General features: G+C 47.1%; 2 protein-coding genes across 2 annotated transcripts; both read left to right on the plus strand.

The window, feature by feature from the left end:
* The first annotated feature begins 1,128 nt into the window (after positions 1-1,128).
* Positions 1,129-14,837, plus strand: SRP72 (signal recognition particle 72). The gene is made up of 19 exons (XM_017805841.1): positions 1,129-1,296; positions 2,258-2,378; positions 4,093-4,216; positions 4,978-5,121; positions 5,885-5,996; positions 7,044-7,075; positions 7,625-7,749; positions 7,844-7,901; positions 8,080-8,211; positions 8,606-8,734; positions 9,240-9,312; positions 9,886-9,950; positions 10,923-11,018; positions 11,483-11,586; positions 12,184-12,261; positions 12,891-13,028; positions 13,276-13,313; positions 13,621-13,780; positions 14,581-14,837. The coding sequence occupies exons 1-19, from the start codon at positions 1,191-1,193 to the stop codon at positions 14,753-14,755; spliced, it is 2,010 nt and encodes a 669-aa protein (XP_017661330.1). The 5' UTR covers positions 1,129-1,190; the 3' UTR covers positions 14,756-14,837.
* A 2,261-nt stretch (positions 14,838-17,098) lies between these two features.
* Positions 17,099-22,700, plus strand: ARL9 (ADP ribosylation factor like GTPase 9). The gene is made up of 4 exons (XM_017805843.1): positions 17,099-17,132; positions 17,566-17,734; positions 20,272-20,447; positions 21,520-22,700. Exons 2-4 carry the CDS (start codon positions 17,719-17,721, stop codon positions 21,697-21,699), a joined length of 372 nt encoding a protein of 123 aa, XP_017661332.1. The 5' UTR covers positions 17,099-17,132; positions 17,566-17,718; the 3' UTR covers positions 21,700-22,700.
* Positions 22,701-22,712: the final 12 nt, after the last annotated feature.

Genomic DNA, 22,712 nt, shown 5'->3' on the forward strand with positions numbered 1-22,712 from the left:
TCTCTTGACACACACTCACTTTGGTCATATCTGTTGATTTTTTTTTTCTGTTTGTTTACTCTAAGAGGGGAAAAAGGTTGGTTAAAATATTAACTGCATTTCTTAAGTCAAAACATTGGAAGAGGAGTGAGGTAATTTGGCAATAACTGAGGTGCTACGGCTGCACACAGTTTTTTCATGAAATCAAAATAAATCAGAGAAAATACTGAGTTGGAAGGGACCCACAAGTATGATCAAGTCCAACTCCTGGCCCTGTGCAGGACACCCCAAGAATCACATCATGTGCCTGAGAGCGTCATCCAGATGCTTCTTGAACTCAGACGGGCTTGGTGCTGTGACCACTTCCACTGCCCAACCATGCTCTGGGTGAAAAACTTTTTCTTAATATCCTACCTAAACCTCACCTGACTCAGCTTCGGGCCATTCCCTCAGGTCCTGTCACTGCTTACCACAGAGAAGAGATCAGTGTCTGCACCTCCTCTTCCTTCCCCTCACAAGGAAGTTGTAGACTGCAATGAACTCTCCCCTCAGTCTTCTCCAGGCTGAACAGACCAAGTGCCCTCAGCCACTCCTCATATGGCTTCCCCTCAAGGCCCTTCACCATTTTCATTGCCCTCTTTTGGATGCTCTCTAAGAGCTTAATATCTTTCTTATATTGTGGCACCCAAAACTGCACACAATATTCAAGGTGAGGCCACACCAGTGCAGAGCAGAGCAGGACAATCCCCTCCCTCGACCAGCTGGCGATGCTTTGCCTGATGCCCCCCAGGACACGGTTGGCCCTCCTGGCTGCCAGGGCACTGCTGACTCATATTCAACTTGTCGTCGACCAGAACCTCCAGGTCCCTTCCCACTGCTCTCCAGCCTGTCGTTCCCTAATCTGTCCGTACATTCAGGGTCGCCCTGTCCCAGCTGCAGAATCCGGCACTTGCCCTCCTTGTTGAAATTCACACTCGCAGTGTTGCACGGAAGAGCGGGAAGTGAACATCACCACAGTGCACCAGCTCAGCGGGTCAATCCCTCGGTGCCCACTGCCCGCCGCTGTGCGGGAGGGGGCGGGGTGAGGGCGGTTGGGGGCGGGGCTGTCAGGAGGTGACGCGCGCCGGGGGGCGGGGCCCCGCTCGGCTGTTCCGGTTCCGGCGCAGCCCCCGCCCCCGCGACGTGTGTCTGGTCCCGGTCCCGGTCCCAAGATGGCGGCGGCAGCGGGGCCGGCGGCGGCGGCAGGGCTGTGGAGCGAGGTGAACCGCTGCGGGCAGAACGGCGACTTCGCCCGCGCCCTCAAGTCCGTCAACAAGAGTGAGTGCGGGCGGTAGTACCGCCCTGCGGATCGCCGGTCCCTGCCGGGGCGGGCTTGGCCTGGTACAGGGGCGCTGTCGTGTGGCGGGGAACGAGGGGTGTCCGTCCGTAGGCTTCGTGCCGGGAGCAGGGCAGCGGGCAAAGGCCCCAGCGGGTCCGACTGTGCTGGGGAAGAGGCGAGACGGGCAGCCGTGACCAGCAGGTGCTTCTGTTGCATCGCGTGCATCCCTTGGTGTGATCCAAAGCCTCGTGGGGTTTCCTTCCGTTTTGATCGTGGGGGAAAGGAGTGCTTTTCCCCCTGGGAACTGGAGGAGTGGTGTACTTATGGACTGACTGGCTTGGGAGCGATAACTTGCTTGGGGCTGAGAGTCCACGTTGGGTTGTGGTTTTTTGATGGTTTGGCATCCAAAATGGGATTGCTGTATAAGGCATGTAATGATTAAAAGTTCTGTCTTTGCTGCTTGTGCAGAGTAGGGGACTCCTCTCCTCTTCTGGCAGAGCTGGGATCACATGAAAAAATCAAATAGCAAAACCCGTGTCTCTCCTACTTCTACTTCCCTGTTTACCAGTGACAGAAAGTGTTAAAGTGACTCCCTATCTAGAGCCACACTGTTCTTCTGTACTAGCTGTTGTCCTTCCTCAGTATGCTTTACGTGGCACTCAGGCCTTGGCACTGTGTTCTCTGCCTGAAAGTGAAATGCCAGCGAAAGGTTTGTCCAGGTGTTTGTCCAGCCCCTTTGGTGCAGCTCTGTTCCAGACATGTTAGCACAGTGGTCACTTCGGGTAATTCCAGTATTTATACTCAATTCTTTTATGAACCAAAGTAAGCCATGCCTTTTAAATTGACATGACCGCTCTCTGGGTTGGGTTTTTGCACCCGTAACAACATGTGGCTCTTACAAAGCCTTGGTGTGTTTTATAGTGAGTTGGATCATTGTATTGAAACTGATTTCCCCCGCAGTACTGCAGATCAGCAAAGACGACGTGACTGCGCTTCAGTGTAAAGTAGTGTGTCTTATCCAGAATGGGAACTTCAAGGAAGCTCTCAGCATAATCAATACCCACACTAAAGTGTTAACCAGGTGAGTTGTGTTTTGCTGTGTTCTACAAAATATGAAACCCTAAGTCCTTGAGAAGCTGCTGCAGCTTCAGTGGAGGGGACTGATAAGGCAGCAAAGTGCAGGAGGTGCTCAGAGACACTGGGATTGGTCTTCTTAGTGAAACTGTTTTTTTATGGGTCTGGCTGAGTTTGAGGCAGTCTAACATCTTGCTCTCACTATTGAAGGGATTGTCCCTGATATAGCTCTCAGCCACCTCCATGTGCTGATGCTGCCTGTTGGTGTGGCTGAGTATCACAGCTAATACAAGGGAAGGGGACAGATCTCAGTGGGAGTGAGGAGAGAAGGGAAAAACCTTTGCCAGTGGCAGTGAACTGTTGGCTTTGCTTGGCTCTCTCACCATACTGCTCCTTGGGGTCCTTTTCTTTGCCAGCCTGAAGGTATTGCCTCAGCCTTTGTGGTGGTGCCAGCCCTTTGTGCATCCTCTCAAAATCAGGACCTTGGAGACAACTTGTGTCTGAGGACAAGTCAAGCTTCTCATTTGAGTCATTAAGAAGACTGATTTCCTTCCTAATAAGGATGCTCTTTATGCAACAACTAGGATGAAAATTTCTACCCAAGAACTGCCTGGCAGCAAAATTTTTGTATTTCAGATACTGCTTTTATTAAGGAACTTCCCAGAAAAGTGTGTTGAAGTATCACTGTGATGAAACATGCCATCATTTATGTTCACATCTTATTATTACCTTATTCACTAATTCCTTCTTTCCTGGGACAAAAGGGGTTTAATTCAAGTTTTTTAGCTTAATTTTTAATTATATGGTAAGGAGGAGCAATATTTTCTTTAAATCCAACTGGCTTCAGAGTTTTTCCTATAATTTCTTTAGCCTCATTCTGCTATGTGTCTGTCTCTGTCCTGCAGAGCAGGAAAGTGGTGGTTCTTCCTCTGTCTTGAAGTTGTCCCATCCTGTGCTGAGGGTGGCCCACTGCTTTTCTTTAATTCTGAATGCCATTAATTTGTTTTCAAACTTCCTTAATACTCATTTGAAGTGAGATAATTTTAAATAGGCAAAGAAAAGCTGATAGCAAATGGCCCAGGCATGAACTAAAGGAATCACTAATTAACTTTAGCTTTTTTGGGAATGCTTCCCTGCTGGTGTGAGCTTGCTTTGAAGCCCGTTTTATGTTAGCAAACCTTTTTGCTGCAGTTCTGCTGCGCTGATGTTTCAGAATAGGTTAATGTTATGTTTGTCTTCATATCAGACTGTAAGAGAGATTTGTATTTTATACCTTTTCCTTCCTCTCTCTGTGTGAGTAAATTGTCTTTAAAAATTTGCAGTAACAACCTTTTGTTGTAATGATACACCTTCTCCTTAAGAAAGAGTCATGGAATGAGGTTTGGTATTGTTCCACCTTTTAAGCATTTAATTAGCATAATCAGTAGGAGGTGGGGGCAGAGAGGATTTGGAATGCTGTTTGTCTGGAGACGCCATTAAAAAGGAACCTCTTTTTAGGTGAAGTTTTGATATGCTTTCTGTGTTGAACACAAAGTAGGTTTAAGGTACTTTCAGTGCTCAACGGATACATAATTCAGTAATCTGGGATCATGTGTTTGGATTTTGGGTTACGTAGCAGTCTGAGACTAATTAGGGCTGATTAAACAAGTGTGCTTATGTGGGTGAATGCTTTTGAATGCAAACTACAGTGCATGCTGTCAGCCTTTGTCTTGTCCTTGCAGTGACATTATTGCCTTTGAGAAGGCCTACTGTGAATACAGGTTGAATCGTATTGAAAGTGCTCTCAAGACCATTCAGAGTGCCAGTCAGCAGACAGACAAGCTGAAGGAGCTTTATGGACAAGTGGTAATTACAAGCTTTCCTTCCTAGTGGGAGTTTCATATGCTGGATGCCTTGTCACTCCTCTAATGGGGGGCAAGTATGGGGACAGAATTTCCTTCTCTGCCTTGAAGGTAAGGGCAGGTACAGTTCCAACTGCTCAAACTTCTGTGGAGCTTCAGGTGGCTTTGCTGGAGGGAGAGTCATCGTTTTATCCCCACTAAACCAAAGCAATTTGTGACTCCCACTCCCTTCCTGGGTCTGGCCTGGTATTAGCCATATGGCTGAGGATGGAAGAGATCTGATGGGATTTGTTTGTGGTTGAGCTGTTTGTCCAGGAATGGTTTGTGGGACCTGACATCTCGGGCATTAAAAGTGAAGCAGGAAAGAAGTTATGTTTTTTTCTCTCGTTTCTCCCCGGTTGATCAGAACGGTTTTGTGAAGAATTCTCTCAGCTGCATGAAAGACCATTCATTTAATTTCTTTCTTAGAGAGGCGATCTAATTTGGAAGAAGGCTGTTTGAGGACAAAACTGTGTAAACTGCTGCTTTTAAAGAAGCTGTTTTAGGAGTAAGAGCTGTGTCATTTTTTGCAGGTATCTGGTGCCATTGCTTGAGTCCTTGCAAATATAATCTATATAGTTTGCCCTTAAAGGTAGATGCAATATTAGTCATGTTCAGCATATGATGCTCTGCTGCCCCTGTCCATGGGGAGGGAGGAAGGAGGCTGTAGTTACCAGCATGCCCACGAAAATACTGTTCTGAAGGCTAATCCCTTCCCTTTCACAGTTGTACAGACTGGAGCGTTACGATGATTGTCTGGCTGCATACAGGGATCTCATCCGCAACTCCCAGGATGAGTATGAGGAAGAGAGAAAAACCAACCTCTCTGCTGTTGTGGCAGCACAAAGCACATGGGAGAAGGTGGTGCCAGTAAGTGAGTATGTGTGTCTATGTGTGTGAGAGTGAGAGCCAAGGAATAAAGGATATGGAATTATAGATACTGAACAGGATAGAAATGTGTTCCTGTCTCTTAATGACTTCTGAGCGTACTGAAAATCAGCTAGTGGCTTTTCCTCTGTGGAGGAATAAATGCTGTTATTGATCATGAGTTATACTTCACCTTTGATCTCTAGGAGACTTGTAGATGTTACAGCAGAGCAGAAAGTAGATCTCTCTGAGCCTGCATTGGGCAGAACACCTGTGGTGACTAGCACTTTCCTCTCTCATTACCTTCTTGCCCAGGGTAAAAGCTAACTCTTTGGATCACCCAGCCATGCTTGGGAATATTTTTGTTAATGAACAGTGCAGATTGTAATGTTCACATCTGTTTAGAAATATTTGTCCTTCAAGGTGTGCATAGCGTGCTCAGCTTTCTGTTTAGCACTGTAGATCCACTTTCTAACTCTGTAGAGCAGCAGTTTTGCCCTTTTGCAGCAGTCTAAGTAGTCCCCAAGTTCAGGGTGGACTTTCCTTGCTGCCTTGTCAGTTACCTCTGACTCTGTACTATTTGAGGGAAGGTCCTTTGCACTGCCACTTACTTGCCAGGTGTGTGCCCTGTTAAAATTGCCTCTTAAATTTATTTTGCAAGGATTAGTTTAAGTGTACATGAAAACTATAATTTGTGTCCGTTGCTTGTCAAATCTGTACAGATCAGTTGGCATTTATTGAATGTTACATTTGCTTTTCATTGTAGGAGGATTTGGGCCTTCGAGAAGCTACCTACGAGCTGTGTTATAACAGTGCATGTGCATTGATTGGGCAAGGAAAGTTGAATGAAGCAATGAAAAAACTACAGAAAGCAGAAGGTAAAAACATGGTGAGGTGAGAGGGAAGGTTTGTGTGATAGGAGCAGTTGCTCTCTGTAGATGCAAATCAGAGGAAAAGAGGTTTTGGAAATTTAAAAACTGGCCAGCATCAGGATTTGTTTTAAGTTCCTGACACAACTGGTGTTTTTGTAGAAATGTTCCTCTGCATCTCTTTTCCAGAGCTGTGCAGCATGTACCATCTCCTGGCTCTCTTGCAACCCCCTGATTTGTGTTCAATAACTTTGTGAAGTTTTTTAAAGTAGGAAGTAGATGTGAGTGTAATCTCTTATAAGCATGAAATGTCTCATCTATTCTAACTCCTAATTTTGTTAGTATGAGTGTATATTTAAACATATGCTATAAAAATTAAGAATACTTCTTGGTATGAATTAGGTATGAAATTAATGTAAGCTGATAAATGAGCTTTTTTTGCAAAGAGGATTTTTTTCTATGGGGTGGAAGAGGGATTTTATGTGTTTAAAAAAAAAAAGGTTAGGGTGGGAACTAGGAAGGACTAGTTTGTGTCTGATCTAGTTGCTCTTGCAGATAAATAGGTCAGTTCTGTCCCAGTTTTGATGAAGAACCTATATGCTTTGACAGGCGTCCTTTGGAGAGCAAACAAGCGATGTTCTGGTGAGGTATATGAGAAAGTTAAGAAGCGACTAGTGTGGGTTCTGAAAACTAACAGAATTGCTGCCCCATAAAGGGTGATGTAATCTCAATATTGCAGGCTTGTAGCACTTAAAATAACTCCCAAGATGGTGTGCAGTTGTAGCTGAGTGATCTTTATGGAAAAGATCAGGAGCTAGGTGTAAGGAAATTTGCTCAGGAGAGAAAATGAGCATATGACTCTGCTCTCAGAAGGCAGTTCTGGGAGGGACAGTATCTCATGCTCAGTCCCATCCATCATTGCAGTCTCCTCTGTCCTTGTAGTGCTGCAGAAGTTTCAGCAATACACGAAAAAGTTATCTATTCCTCCATGCTTCTAGCCTTTTTCCCCCCCCAAAGCCTTCTAAATTGTGTTTTTCAATTTGTTTTTCCTTCTAGAGCTGTGTCGCCAATCACTGTCAGAAGACTCTGTAAGTTCTTGATGTTCTGGAGAGTGTTTGCTTTGTGCCATGTGGTCACAAAGAGCAGAGAGCCAGAGGAGAGCCAGTGCTGCTCTGCTGGGACCAGCTTATGAGGGTGGGGCAGCGATTGTGGCTGTTGCAGAAGGGTAGCAAACACTGCAAGCTGTTTGTGGCTGTGCTCCTTGCAGAGTTGCCTGTGCTGGTGCAGGTAGGATGGGTACAGGTTGTCTGAAAGCTCCCTGTAACCTACTCCTGCTACGGATGAACACGCTGAGTGGGTGGTGAGAAACAGGAAATTTGTAATCAGTCACTGGTTTGAGCAAAGGGGCAGATTCAGCACACAAGAGTATTTTCAGGTTCTCACATGAGCAGATGAAGTTTTCTTCCAGTTTAACCCACATCTGCTTCTGTTTGTGCTGTGGCTACGACCTTCATCTGTAGTAGCTGAAGTACTTTGCTGCTAATAGTGCCCAAGAACACTCATAGACAGAAGCCAGCAGACAGAAGCCAGGGTAAGAGAGGTGACATAGCAGCTTTTTTACTTTGATTTTTCTTCAGGATGTGACAGAGGAAGACATTGAGGCTGAGCTGGCTATTATTCATGGTCAGATGGCTTATATCATGCAACTGCAGGGTCGTACAGAGGATGCTTTACAGCTCTACAATCAAATAATCAAGTTGAAGTAAGGGGGTTTTTTAAAAACAAATGCTCGACCTCCCATCTGTAGAGAGAGTGCTGTTTAATAACAGTATGCTTTCTGCTTTTCTTGTCTGCAGGCCAACAGATGTAGGACTTCTTGCTGTCATTGCAAATAACATCATCACAATTAACAAGGTATAGAATTAGCTTGCTGCTTTTGATGCAGTTACTCAGCTTGCTTCTCTGCTTTTGTGGAGAGAGGGGAGATAACTGGAAAAGTTTTTTCCTAAATAGTAGTTAAATTTCAGACCCAGAGGCCTTTTCTTCTTCAAGGAATATAGTGAAATCTTCTCATGATGTGCAATTTCCCTAGGACCAAAATGTCTTTGACTCAAAGAAAAAGGTGAAGCTGACCAATGCAGAGGGTGTTGAGCATAAACTCTCCAAGAAACAGCTCCAGGCGATTGAATTCAACAAAGCTTTGCTGGCAATGTACACTAACCAGGTAGGGGAAGCTGATGAGCAGTAAGTAGCTACAGATTTACTCCACAGGAGTTTGACTGGGAGATATGGCTGTTCTCTGTCAGAAGACAAGACCACTTGGTTTAGGCACATAACTGAGCAGAAAAATAAAATCATCCCTAAAAGCACAACTGGCTGACTGTTTAGTGACTTGAGTATTGCTGTAGGGAGAACTGTGTGGAGATTACTAGAAGATAAAAGCAATATGAGTGGTCTTAGATGCATCTGAAGTGCCACTAGGAGGACTTGTTCTTGGCTCTGTGTACTCCTTTCAGGGAAGTCATCACAAGCATATCTTAGGTACTGCGGGTACGTTAGCCCTGTGTTAGATGCTTGCAGAGGTTGAGATAAGTGTATTCTCTCTTCCCACTCCTCAGGCAGATCAGTGCCGCAAGCTGTCAGCAAGCCTGCAGTCGCAGAGCCCTGAGCATCTGCTCCCTGTGCTTATCCAGGCAGCCCAACTGTGTCGTGAGAAGCAGCATGCAAAGGCTGTGGCACTTTTGCAGGTAGGTTAAAAGGAAGTTTTGCCAAGCTCCATTTAAACTTGTGCTTTGTGTTCTCCTTTGCTGTTTTCCCTTAGTTTGTTTTGTTTGGTTTAAATTTCCAGGGGTATCTGACTGCTTATTTTGGTTTGGTTTAATGCTGTTGGAAGGCCTTCACACTCAACTGAACAATGCTGCTTTTAAAGGGAAATAGTTCCCTTACACCTCTGATTCTTATGCTTAGGAAGCTGTAGTACACTTCTTCTAGGGTAAGCAGTAGTCTTTGCTGCTCTGCTTACAAGCAGTTTGCAACACCCTTCTTTTTGGAGGAAATGAGTGGCTTGGGACAGAAATCTGAAAGGACAGTGGCTCACTGGCACCTCTTCTGCTGTGTGCTGAAGCCTGCCTGTGCCAGAAAGCTTCCCTTGGCTCTTGCCAGCTTGCCGTGTCTGAGCATGAGATATGATTCGCCAAAGCAACAGCCTCGTGCCCACACACAAGTTGAATTGTTCTTTCTTCTGACTCTCAGGACTTTGCAGACCAGCACCCTGCCAATGCAGCTGAGATCAAGCTGACGATGGCCCAGCTAAAAATTGCTCAAGGTATTAATTGTCCTTCTTTGTTGGGAAGTGTCTGTACATGATAATGCTAAAAGGGATGAGAAAAACAGACTTCAGGGCAATCTTTGCTGCAGTCACTGTTGTGACAGAGGTGTGGAGCAGAGGTGCTTTCAGTCAGGTAATATATATACATGGCTCTAGCAGGATAGTGCTTATAGCTTAATGGCCAGATATGCAGGCTCCACAGATCACTGCCAGAGATGCCCACAGTCTTTGTGAATAATAGGGGGCAGGAATCTCTTCTAGGGCAGGATAATCTCGGGAGCAATGTGCGGCTCCCTAATGGTACCATTCCTGTGTACAGTCAAGCAGCACAGAGTTGCACCTGGAAGAGAAGACCCTGCTTGCAAAAGCTTGCTCCTGAACCCTTGTGGAATGTGGCAAGGGCAGAAATGTCCATTGTGTGGAGGCCTGTCCTTAACTCTAGAAAGGGGGAGATGATCTGAGAAGGGGAAATCGTTCTGTCCTCATTGTTTACCTTTGGCTCGAAGTTCTCTGCTGGGATGAAGTGTTGCCATGCCACTCAGAGTGCGTTCTTCCCTATCTCTCTTCTAGGCAGTGTCACCAAAGCCTGCATGATCCTGAGGAGCATAGAAGAACTGCAGCACAAGCCTGGTATGGTAAGCAAAACTCAGTCTAAACTGTGTGAGGTTTTTCCCTTGTAGGACAGCTTTGCACTGCCTGCTCCTTTTTGTCTCTTCCCTGTGGTTTTCACTTGACCTGAGTGTTTACAGGGATTTTGAGCCCATCTTCCTTGTGTTGGACAAAGGTGGGATTATAACTTGCATCAGGTAGCCTGAACTTAGCCAAAGAAGTACTCTGCCTGTCAGCAGGGATGCTCTCTGCCTATGTTCCCACTCCCTCATAGTCTCTGAGACCTGTATGTTGTCTGGATTTACTTGCATAACATGACTGGAGCAACTCCTTCCCTGGTATGTACTGTGAAGCAGCTTTAGGACAACAGGCCTTAGGGAGAAAGTGCCATATGTTTCATCCCCACAGCATCACCCCAGACTGCATGCATATCCACATGTGGTATCCAGGAAAGCTTGATGACCTTGTAAGTGCTCATGTGCTCAGCATAAGCATCTTGAGCAGGGGCTGACAGTTGTGGGTCTGCTCCAATTGCAAGGGCGAACGATCAAAGTAATTTGTAGGGGCAGTCAACAATAGCAGCTCCTTGCCCTGGGTCACCTCTGGTTGTGACTGGGATGTAGGCGGACAGATAGTGTCTGTATCATCTCTCATCTTTTTTCATGGCCCTTGGAATAGAGAACAGAGGAAGAAAAAGGGTTTCTAATGAAACTGTGCCCAGTGGTAAGCAGATAAAGTGGCAAGACAAGAAGGTTTGTTCAGTGGATGCAGTCGTAGGCTTGTACCATAGGAGAAAGATGTTAGGGGCGTTTTTTGGGGAGGGACCTGGGGAGGAAAATCTGGCCTGTGTATCCTGCCTGTTACCACAGCCATTTTTTAGGGACAGAGCAGAAAGCTCACATTGACTCTGCTTTTGGGAAATCCTATCATTTAACTGCTGACCCCAGGCTATAAACAACTTGCATGAAGATCTGTATGCTGCTCTTGAATGTTTGCAGGTGTCTGCGTTGGTGACAATGTACAGTCATGAAGAGGATATTGACAGTGCAATTGAGGTCTTCACACAGGCTATCCAGTGGTATCAGCAATTCCAGGCAAGTCAGACCAGAGAAGCTAATGTGCAAGGATGTGTCCCAGTCTTTTCTAGCTAGTCCAACTCAGGTTTTCATGTTGGTGCATAGCCCAGCAGCTATCCAGTTGGAGTTATGGAGACCTGTGAGCTCCTGTTTTGTGAACATTTGTTTATCACTGTTACATTATTTTAGATGTTTTGCAAACAGGGAGCAGCAGCTCCTGTCACATTAGGAGAGTGGTGGCAATGGATGCCCAAATGTAGCAATCAGGGCTTCTCCCTGATGAGACAGCATGGTGGAGCAGCAAGCTGCCTTGTCCCAGGCAGTTCTGCCTCATATCCCAGAGTGCATAGGCAGTCTATTTTCTGCATTATAGGATGCTAACTCAGTTCTCCTTGGCCAGGTCTCAGGGGCATTAAAGCCAGCTAGAGCTGGGCTTCATGCTGTGATAATAAGGAACTAATTATGGCTGCTGTGTCTTTCAGCCAAAGTCTCCTGTCCATTTGTCACTGATAAGGGAAGCTGCCAACTTCAAACTAAAGCATGGCAGGAAGAAGGAAGCAATCAGCGACTTGGAAGAGCTCTGGAAGTGAGTTGGGTGGTTGCTGAGCAGCAGGTCTCAACCCAGAGTCCTCTGCAAGTTGTCTGGTGGCAGGCAGTATCTGCAATAATTTTTGTTAACTGGTAGCCATTCTTTAGAGTTGCTTCTGCACCGGGGCCTCAATGCAAAACCATATTTTGGAAGGAGGAGAGAGAATTCATTTGATCCATAGTTGATGTTCACTTGAAAACCTGGTAGACTTGTCCCAGAGGCCTCTTGTGTACAGCAAAGATTGCTTTGGGGACTGGGATGCACAATTTTTTCTTGGATGTTTAGGTTTTAGTTTTTATTGTGCACTTGATGGGATTTTGGGGGCTAGGGGAACTGTTAACTTGCCTTTGCTACTGGGTTTTTCATCTTTCCTTGGATGTTTCATGACACTGTGGGGTTGTCTGCACCTCCCTTTGTCCACACTAGTGATGTTTGGTGATGTGCTGTGGAGGAGACCACAGGCTGATATGCCTGTCCCCACAGACAGCAGCTGTGCTGCAGCAGCAAGCTCTTGTATGGTGATACCAGTCTTTGGGATCAGTAACATTGGTAACTTGGTCCTTTTCTGTTTTGTCTTTTTTTTCCCCTGCAAAGGCAAAACCCAAAAGATGTGCATACTCTGGCACAGCTCATCTCTGCCTATTCCCTGGTTGACCCTGAAAAAGCTAAAGTGTATCCTTTTGATGGTGGTATCAGACCAAAGAAAGGCACTGCTCACTTGAATTTTCAGCTGTGTGGGGACTTCAGACTCACTCTCGCCTGAAGAAAAGCAAGGAACATCTCCAGAACAGCAACATATCCAGGTCAAGTTGTCTGGAGCTACATTATTTCCCTAATTGGCTTGATTACGATGAGATCTCCGGCCCCTTTTGTCTTTGGCTGCATTTTCTTTGAGAATTGATAACTTAAGACTCAGTGGAACAAAAAATAGAACACCTCCATCCTTCCTGTTGGAATCTTAAACCTGTGGTAGTAATGCAGGACTGTGCCTGATAAAATATGACTAAGGTCTCACCCAAAATAGGGTTCACATACTGCGTTTGTCACTTGAGCTGCATTTGGGCGAAGTTGCTCCTTCTGTCCCCATATTAAAGAGGGAAAAATAAGGCAGATGGCAATTAAGCAGCTCATCCCAACTGGTGTAAGAACCTGGTGAGAGAGACAGAAGTAGCCCAGTAGGCCTGTCTGGTGTCTGCATTTTTAAACAGACAATTTATTCAAGCTGAAGTTGCCTCTTGCTGCCTGGAAAAAACCTGGGTCTTATGCTTGCTCGTTTGCATCCTTGAACTCTTCCCTTGCAGTCTTAGCAAACACTTGCCTTCCTCAGACACCATGTCACTGAAAGTAGATGTCGATGCGCTGGAGAACTCCCATGGAGCAACCTATGTTCGGAAGAAAGCTGGGAAGCTCACTGGAGACAACCAGCAGAAGGAGCAAGGGTAAAGCAGGCTCTGGTGCATCCTTCTTTGGGGTGGCATGGGAACCACACCTGGTGTGGTGGTGGCATAGCTGTGGAAGGCACACTGGTGAAAAGGGAGCCTGTTGTTTTAACTGCAAGAAGTTTAATGTAGCAGCAGACCAAGTTCTTAGAGAGATGGTTTAGCTTCTTCCAGAGCTAGTTTTCAGTTGATTTGTCTGCTCTGTCCATGCTGTCTCACAATGTCTGTTCCCCTTCTTGCTTTTCAGACAAGGGGAAGTGAAGAAGAAGAAGAAAAAAAAGAAGGGTAAGTTGCATTTCCTAGCTGTTGACATAGCACAGCTCCAGGGAGTTCTCCAGATTGTTTCTTCAAATAGCCAGCCTCCAGCTCCCCAGGAGCCAGAGCCCCCTGTTAGGACTGGGTCCCTGTGAACGCAGATCTTCATGATAGCTTGTTTGGATGGGACATTTTTTTCATAGAAGTGAGAGCAACACCCTGCTAGGATGATGTGGGTTGCTGGGCTCTTTGCACTGCCTGGCTACTGATATGCCATGCATGTTCCTGACTAGTGTGTTGACCCCAGTCTCATTCCATGACATTGGATGTTCTGCAGGAAAGCTGCCTAAGAACTACGACCCCAAGGTGACTCCTGACCCTGAGCGGTGGCTTCCAATGCGGGAGCGTTCCTACTATCGTGGACGGAAGAAGGGCAAGAAGAAGGAGCAGGTTGGCAAGGGGACTCAGGGTTCAACCACAGCTGGCTCATCTGAACTGTAAGTATCCATTTTGCATGGCTTGATGCAGGGAATCACTTTTGGGCTGCTGGGAGGGATGGGTTTGTGCTGTTCTGCTGCGGCTCTTTCCCCACACCAACTGCAGATAGCACAAGTGAAATTGTACTTTGCTGCTTGAACCTGCTACCAGCTGCTCTCCCTATAGGTTGCTGAAAACCAAAGTGATATGATAGGCATACTTGAAGGTGCCATGGTGCAAATAAAATTCCCGTAGTCCTTTAATGTGCTTTATCTAGCTTTGATGATAAGATGAATTTTGCATGCTTTCTCTTGAGCTATTTGCTTTCAAGTCTTTTGGCATCTGGAGAATCATTAGCCATGATTCAAGAAAACACTGTACTTCCTTCTAAGTTGACACATTATTTGAGGTGGAATCAGGGATTACCTTTATGTATGGACGGCAAGATAGTGACAGTAGCATCTGAGAGAGGAAGGATGCTGGGTTTCCACTGCCTAAGAGTGGGGGCCTGAAAGACTTCTTGTGTGTTGCATGAGCTGTCACATACTCAAAAGTTAGCCTTACTTCTGTTGTTGAGGACTTAAACTATTAGTGAACATCAACTAGAAGGTGACTGCCTTGTCTTTGAGACATGTTCCCACTATCCATCAGCCCTTCTGTATGTTGAAGCTTATTTAAGATCTTGCATGAGTGCCTTCCCATACATAATGCTATCTTATGGGGCAGCTGTGTTTTTCACCGTCAGCTTCCTGCATTAGTACCACATCTTGCAGGTGGTTGTAAACCCATGTGATATCTCTTTCTCTTGTCTTCCCTGCAGGGATGCCAGTAGAACTGCCAGCAGCCCACCTACCTCCCCTCGGCCTGGCAGCGCCGCAGCTGTATCGGCTACAAGTAACGTCATCCCTCCCAGGCACCAAAAACCCGCTGGTGCTGCAGCCACCAAGAAGAAACAGCAGCAGAAGAAAAAGAAAGGGGCTAAAGGAGGGTGGTAAAAAGCAGGATGTGTAACCTCTCTCCTTCAGTAGGTGATGCTGGCTGCAGAATAAAGATCAAAAGAAAGTGCTGGTGAAAGACTCGTGGGATCAGGATCTCTGTCCTTCCTGTCAGTGGTCTGGGGGAAGATGGGCTGGTATAGGTGCCGTGATGTCTTTGCCCACCAAGTTCCCTTGCTCATGCCTGGGGTTGTTGCCAAACTCAAATTAGCCCCTACGAAGAAATCTGTCCAGGCTGCCAAACATTTAAGAGATGTGGGATAATCAAGTTGTTCTTGAAATGTAGTTTTACGCTCCTGCATATGTTGAATTAGGCCTTTAGCAGATTTATCTGATAATGCATCTGATGGTGTCTCATGCAAGCACTGTGTTTTATGTCGTCCCAGTCAGTCATTGACCCGCATAGAGCACAGGCACAAAGCGTCTTGGAAAGCATCATCGGGACTAGATCATGTAGGAGAAGATAATCTGAAGGGGGATAAGGAGAAAGCATGGCAAAGTGTATGGCAGCTGAGTCATTGTCCTGTTTTCTGCAAGCCAGCTGCCTTATTCTAATGGACTTGGCAAAACAAGGGGGAACTCAAGGTGCTTGATTGTCCCAAGTGCACTTCTTCCTCCTTTGGGCTGGACCATAGGTTTCCCATAGCAGAGTCTCAGGTGTTGAGTTTATAAAAATAAATAATTTGAATGGTACAGCAGCAGGTCAGCTTAAGCTGGCTGACTCTGGAGAGGGACCCAGAACAAAGAAATCCCCAAGCAATTATACCTTTGAGACTTATGCACCTGCCCTACACGTACCTTGCACTTGCCTCTTGGTGCATGGGTATTTTTGGTCTGGATCTTTAACACTTTAGTGAGGTATTTTTTTGTGTCCATGCAGGAAGGCTGTTAAGGGTTCTTATATTGTGAAGTTGCAACTACTGCTGATGGTTGTTGTCTCCTTCTGTTTTGTGCTTCTGGTGCACCTGCTTGCTGGAAAAGCATGCGAAACTAGAAAAGCTGTCTTAGGATAAACGTCTTTATCAACAATGAAAAAAACAGTGTGTTATCAATATGCTTCTTTTACTAAAGACAGAACAGCAATGTACCAGCTACTAGAAAAATTGCTAAGAAAACTAACTCCATTCCAGCTGAAAAGGTATCTAGGTGTAAGTTCACAACTTGTGGCCCAAGGCTTCAGCAAGTCCAGCTAAGCAAGTAAAGCTAACCAAACAGCATACTACATCACACAGAATTATAACTCTGTGTAACTCATTCTGCTGAAAACTTATTCATGCTTAACAACTACTATCTCTCAACACCCATCTTGAAATTTCTGGTTTGATCTGAATGTAGCCAAAACATTTTTCCAGACATGGACTGTCAAGGTGCAAGAAATAGCACCTCAGAGAGAGTTGTCAGATGTCAGCCCAAAAGGCAAAGGCTTCTGCCTCTGAAAGGATTTAAAGCAAAAGCCTGAAAAAGCAGGGAGCAAGGGAAATGTTACCGTGGCTTAAAAAAACCCCCCAAATCCTGAGTCCCCACAGAGTAAAAATCTACAAAATAGAATCCAGTTTTTATTTCCTTTACTGTATGCTGGGAGGATCTGGAAGGGGAGCTGAAAGTGTGTTGTTGAGTGAGAAGAATGAGCATAGAGAAAACAGCTGTATGAATGGCTGCCAGAGCCATTTGCTGCTAAGTGAGTGCTGAACAAAGAGTATTGTTTTTAAATTATTTCCCTGGGCGATGTGCCTCCTCTTAGCAAGCAGCTGGTGCCTTCAGGAGAGAGAGCACTATCCTACAGCATTCCAGTTTCTGGAGAATGCAGTTCTGTTCAAAAGGCGCTGTTCTTCTCTGGTCAAACCTGGCTGAAACTCTGGCCTGATGGAAACGCTGACTTGTGGCACTGCTGGAGCCCTGCCTGTCCCGAGTGCCTGGACAGTGGCCTGACTGCTGCGCCAGAGATGGGTGCGCAGACAGAGGCAAGCTGGGAAAAAATCCCGCGGGACTGGGGTAAGGAGAGGGCAGCAGCAGTCGTGGGGGACGAGTGGCCTCCCTGTGACACTGAAAAGCCACTCGTGGCGCGGGGCGCTGCTTCATCGCTGCTCGCGTGTGCCCAGCCTGGCCCTGGGAGCGCGGCGGGCGCGGCGCTCGGGGCTGCGGGGGGCGCTGTCCGTGCGCGGAGGCGGTGCGCGGTGCCCGCGGTGCCCGGCGCGGTGTCGGTGCACAGAGCGGGGCGGCGATGGGCTCCCGCCTGCGGACAGCCGCGCTCTGCGGGGCGGCGCTGGCCCTGGCGGGCGGCGCGGCCGTGGCGCTCCGGGTCTGGGCCCGCCAGCGGAGCCGCGCCGCGCTGCCCGTCCCCCGGCCTGCCGCCGCCGCCGCTGCCACCGCCGATCAGGTACCGGGGCCGGGTCGGGGCAGCGGGCGAGGCCGCGGAGTCAGGGAGCGCCGACGGAGCCGCCGGGGGCCTCTGGCGGGGCCGCGCCGCCTCGGGGCCCCCGGGCCTTCGGCCCTGCCGGGCCCTCGGCCCCGCCGCTCTCTGGAGCGCGGCGGCGCCCTGGGCCGCGCCGGGGCTGCCGCGCCGGGGCCGCTTTCCCCGCTTTCCTCCCCAGCAGCGTCCGGGGCCGGCGGGTGTCCCAGGGCTCCCCCATCGCCGCGGCCGTGCCCTTGTGCCGCAGGAGCCGGGCGGGCATCTTCCACCTCCTCACCGCCAAGTGGCATTTGCTTGTGCCCTCCAGGCCCCTCGTTCAGCCTCCTTCTTTCCCCCAGCCCTGCTTAGCTTTGCACTTGCCCCAGCTGCCCGGCTAACGGTGCTGCCTCTCGCTTTGCAGGGAAAAGGATACAGTAAGCAGATCCTGGTGCTGGGCCTGGATGGGGCTGGGAAGACTAGCGTTCTCCACTCCCTGGCAACTAACCACGTCAAGCGCAGCGTGGCTCCCACCGAGGGCTTCAATGCCATCTGCATCAACACTGAGGAGTCCCAGATGGAGTTTCTGGAGAGTGAGTGAACCCGTTTTAGTGCAAAACATAAAATAAGTTCCTATTTTGTGCCCTAGAGGTCAGGCACATATTTTAAAAGCTCCATGTTCCTGCATGCCTGCTCCAATAACATGAAGTTATGATTATTTTCACCTTGGGGATTCTCTTTTCCTACCCAGCCTCTTTGAAGGACACAGTGGTGTTAGGTCAGTTTTCATTCAGCCCTGGCCACTAGGGAGTTCTGCTCTCAGAGAGAGAAGGGTAACAAGCCTGATTGGGTGAAACCAGCCCAAAGGAGAGATTTCCCCTGTAAGACCTCTGTTGTGGTCCACAGCTGTCGTACAGCTTCTCCTTGGTGCTCATGCCTGGCCAGGGGCAAGAGCCACAGAGGAATAAGTAATAAGTGAAAGAAGAGAGGAGGAAGAGAAAAGCTTTGTATGCTTTTTGTTCAAAAGCCTTATAAGTGGTGTTTTGTAGTCTTTAACAGCTTTTGAAGGTCTGTAGCATTTTGCTAAAATTTCTGTATTGTCCTTCGCGCTGATTTTGGGGTATTGTCCATGCCTGCAAAGGACATCTCCTGTGATGCTTTTGGGATGTCAGAGCTTTTCAAGGTGCAGCTAGCTAATGGGAAAGGTGCAGGCCATGGAGTCAGGTCAGTCCCTGGTACAGAGAAGCTGACATCCCAGCTTCATCAGTGCCTGCTTTCTCTGGAGGAAGAAGCTGCCCATTGCTTCCTGCTGTTTCTGCACTGTACTGTACCAGTGCTCAACTGTCTCAGTTGGCAGCTAGTGCATAGATGCCTCTGTACCTTTGTCAGCAGGCCTAAAGGAGTTATGCTATTCCCAGGTAAGTTTTTGAGGATGAGACCGTTAAGGCAGAGTTTCATTCCAAGTCTTGATAGCGTAGGAGTCTCTGCAGTGGCTTGGGGAAATCATCTCTGCAGTTATGCATGTAGTCTGTGCTCACCTAGTAAGTAAGAGGGTGTATCCTGCCTGGGGATGGTCTGGGCCCAGCACTGCACACCCCAGAGCAGAACCTGTTGTTTCTGAGTCGTCCTTCCCTCTCTGGTCCAGGTTGGTAGTGACTGAGATGTGATGGCTACGATCTGACCCATGGGAAATGCAATGTCTCAGGCCAGTTTCAGCCAGGTAAATCCATGCATGGCTCTCTAATCTGGTTACTTATCCAGTCTGTACCATCGCCTAGTCCTGGGGTTAGCAGCCTATGCTGTGATCACATGGCACAAGGTGATCAGCAAACAGCAGGGGTTTTATTTTGCTGGCTTAGACAGATAGAAAACTGTTCTATCTTTTTCTTTGTACCATCATACAGATAAGTGGGTGGTATTTTGTCTCTGCAAGGGATAGGAGCTCCTTGCTTCTGCTGAGTTCCTACTGGTTTGGGAAAAGAAAATGTGAGGTTGCTGACCCCTGGGTTATGCTATGCATGAATGTACTTAACAAAGGGAGTGGTGCTGAGCCCCTACAGTATCACAGTACAGCATCAGAGGCTTCTGTCCCAAGTGTTATGTGTCTGTCACAGCCTGTTGGCTCCTTTCCACAGTGGCAGTCTTGCAGTTCTGCCTACAGGTACACCAGGGTGCTTGAAGAAGAGGCAGACATGCCCTAGTGGGAAATGTTACTTCCCTTTCCATATTCTTGAAACTGCTGAACCCTTTTGACTTCTAAGTGAAATTGCTTTGAAAGAGAACAAAGTCACGGAGGGCAGTAAAAGATGGTGGACTAGCAAGTCAGTTTTGAAAAGAGCTCCTGTCTATGGCAGGAAACAATTATATGGAACCCCAGATATATTGCTTTGAGAACTTGCTGCTTTTGAGAGACTCACCCATGCCTTTTGAGCACCTCAGTACTCTTTGAGCAAGTGGTCCTGCAATATAGCTGGAGAAGATTTGGAGACCTGAAAACACATCTGAAATACTTAATAGTTATTCCTTCTCCTATTACACTTAGCAAAGTACCGAACTCTTTGTCCCCAGATGGGAACAACAATCTCAAACAACTTGCTGCCTATGGATTCATCACAGAATTGTTGTAAGGTGGACAGTTTCCTCTGTACCCAGCAGAGAAGAGCTCAGGTAGAAATGTATCCTGTGCAAAAATTACTCAGGGGTTGCCTGAAGAGTCTGCTGGGACTTGATTTTTTTCTCTTCCCAAGCACCTCTGGTTTTTGACCATATTAAAACTGTGGGAGTTTTGAACTAGTTCTTAGTATCATACAAATATGAGAGAGCTTCATATACAGAGAGAGCCTCTCAAATATGAGAGCTTTCCTCACCTCAGAGCGAAATTTCTTCTCTGGAAATTGTAGACCTGCTTTGTCTTAGGATGAGACAAGCATGTGGAGATAGGTTATATGGGGACATTCTGACATGGTGTTATGGACACTGAACTTCTTTCTACTCTCCCTAATTGTTTGAGAGCAAGAACCAACAAGGCAGAAAGCAACCATAAAGAAAGTGAACCCAACTGAACTGCACCTCTGGGAGTAGTGTTGCTTGAATCATTTGGTGAATACTGTGCTGCTGTCTTCTCTTCCAGTCGGGGGCAGTGAATCTCTGCGTTCCTACTGGAAGATGTACTTGCCCAAAGTGCTGTTGCTAGTCTATGTTGTGGACTCGGCTGATCATGCCCGACTGCCTGTGGCGAAACAGCTGCTTCATCAACTGATCCAGAACAACTCCACCCTGCCTGTGGTGATTCTGGCCAACAAGCAGGTAAGAGTTCCCTCCTGCTAGCTGAGCCTGGGCTGGCAGCAGCTCTGGAAACAGCAACAAAGCCTTTCAAAGGAGGCTTTGTGCTTTTAAGGAGGACACATGGCTGAGAGTCGTTCTGACACACCTGTTGACCGCAAAGCAAAATAATCTGAGGTTGAGTTTTGGATCTGCAAGATGCGGGTCCTGTGCCTGGCAAAGATGCAGTCAGAGCTGTGGGTGGAAACTGCTGCACAGGTTTTAGAGCTGCAAGGGAGACCACAGTTAGATCTGGAGTTAGGTTTCTGTTCTGAGTATCTGCCTAGAAGTGCCACTCTACCTAGCAGCAGCTAAACAGTGAAGCACCATTGTTTGCCTTCAGATTGTCCAGTTGGTTGCTCCTAAGGCTGCTGTTGAAATCTGAGAGAAGGAGCAGCTTTCCTCATAAGGCAGTGCTTCCTCCTAAGGTCTTTGTGAAAGTGTTGATGATTGGTGCTGTACCTGGAATAGAACTGAGCCTCCGGTATGGTCAGATGATGGAACAGCCCAAGGTTTTTAATCATAGATTTATCAGAGCTGTGTGCTCAGTTTGCTCTACGTTGTTGCCTCCTAAATTTCTGGTAACTGAGGCATGTTACTAGTCATTTGTGTTACTCTTGAACGCAAGTGCAGGCGTGGGCTTCATCAAACTCAAATGCACCAGCAACAGTGGTGATTAAGAAGTAGGCAGGGCATGACTGTTGTACGTTTGCACTGGTCTTGTAACTCTCTGATGTACACTTGGGGTCTTGGGCCAGCCAGGCTTTTGTTTGCCTTTTACGGGTGATCTTACAGAGTTAACAGAAACACTGGAATTAGTATAGAAATAGAAACAGAACTGTACTCATATTTCTTTGTGAAGAACTTAGGTTAGGGATAAACTCTTTTCCCCAAAGCATTTTAGGGCATGAGAACTTGACCTCATAGAAGGTAGGTAAGAATGGTGCCCCAGAGCTTTTGAGACCCTTCCCCTCCCTGGACAAAAGCAGTGGCTCAAAATGGGAATGGTGCCGCCACCTCTTGCAACTAACAGGCTTGTTTTATTTTTGTGCATCAGGACCTTGAAGGCGCGTATTGCATCACTGATATCCACGATGCTCTGGCACTGTCTGATATTGGGGACGAGAGGAAGATGTTCTTGATTGGTACCCACGTGGCAGAAGACGGCTCTGAGATCTCCTCCAGCATGAAGGATGCCAAGGAGCTGATAGCGCAGCTGGTTTTGGAAACACAGTGACAGCTCTTTTCCTACAAGGTGGTGTTTGTGGCTGAGGGAGAGCAGGTGTTACTGTATGGCCAGTTTGCCATGTGGCAACTGAAATGTACAGATATGTTTTCCTTGTGGGTGTGGAATTCCTCTGAAAGTGATGTCTAGTTGGTAAGGAAATCTAATTTATAGTGGTTTGAAAATACATTTGAGAAGTAGTCTATTTTTAGCATGTTTGTAGGGGGAAATTAGTCTCTCAGACAGCAGAGTTCAGGGGATATAAGGCTTAGATGGGCTAGATAGCTTCATGCCAGGTGGGAATCAAGCACTGATGTCAGTGGAACAAAGTTGCATCCAATGAATTTAACCTGGCTTGATGTCTCAGGCTTAAACTGAAATATGTTTACTTCACAGATTTTATAGAATCCTGTTAATGGTGCATAACAGGTGTTCTGTTAAAAATGAGACCTCACTTCTTGTCAGTGTCAGAAACTGAAAGTGCTGAGACTAGTATTTTTGACAGTGACAATTCTTGCTGTGTTGGAGCTGGCTGTTAAGGGAGTGGCAAATTGGTAATCTCTGGAAATTGGATTGGTTACTGCTTGTTTAGTGGGTAAGAACAAGAAAATGAAAGCAGTCGTACATTAAGTGTTTCTTTGCCTACAGGCAAAAAACCAAAATGGTGTAATTTGAGGTAGTGACTGGAAGCATTTAAGTTAAATTGGCACCAAAGCTGGGAGACTCCTTCTTCAGGCTGAGCGGCTTATTTCAGCTTAGTCCGGGATGTCCTCGAACAAGCAGTCTTACGTGTGAAAACGCTGTTGTTTCTTGAGGTTTCTGTTAGCACAGCAGGCGGGACGGTGATGAGCTGCTGATGGAGTGTCACTCTCCCAGTGTCCTCCTAATTATACACGAAGGAGGGCCCCGTGAGCAGTCCTGTAAGGACCCGTTTTGCAACCGCATCTATTGTACGAGGCTTTTGTAGTTTTGTCCTTTGTAAGAGATGCATAAAGCAGAAAATTCCACCCTAACCCGTGGTCTGG

The sequence above is a fragment of the Lepidothrix coronata genome, unplaced genomic scaffold, assembly GCF_001604755.1.
Source record: "Lepidothrix coronata isolate B3197 unplaced genomic scaffold, Lepidothrix_coronata-1.0 Scaffold13, whole genome shotgun sequence".
Classification (NCBI taxonomy): Eukaryota; Metazoa; Chordata; class Aves; order Passeriformes; family Pipridae; genus Lepidothrix; species Lepidothrix coronata.

What these genes read in the sequence shown, in the direction of transcription:
- ARL9 (XM_017805843.1), top strand. An exon ending in TGATTCTGGCCAACAAGCAG is followed by an intron (nt 20,448 to 21,519) that starts GTAAGAGTTCCC and finishes TTTGTGCATCAG; the next exon opens with GACCTTGAAGGCGCGTATTG.
- SRP72 (XM_017805841.1), top strand. Translation starts at nt 1,191, where the DNA reads ATGGCGGCGGCAGCGGGGCCGGCGGCGGCGGCAGGGCTGTGGAGCGAG. An exon ending in AGGCTGTGGCACTTTTGCAG is followed by an intron (nt 8,735 to 9,239) that starts GTAGGTTAAAAG and finishes TCTGACTCTCAG; the next exon opens with GACTTTGCAGACCAGCACCC. An exon ending in CCAGCTAAAAATTGCTCAAG is followed by an intron (nt 9,313 to 9,885) that starts GTATTAATTGTC and finishes TCTCTCTTCTAG; the next exon opens with GCAGTGTCACCAAAGCCTGC.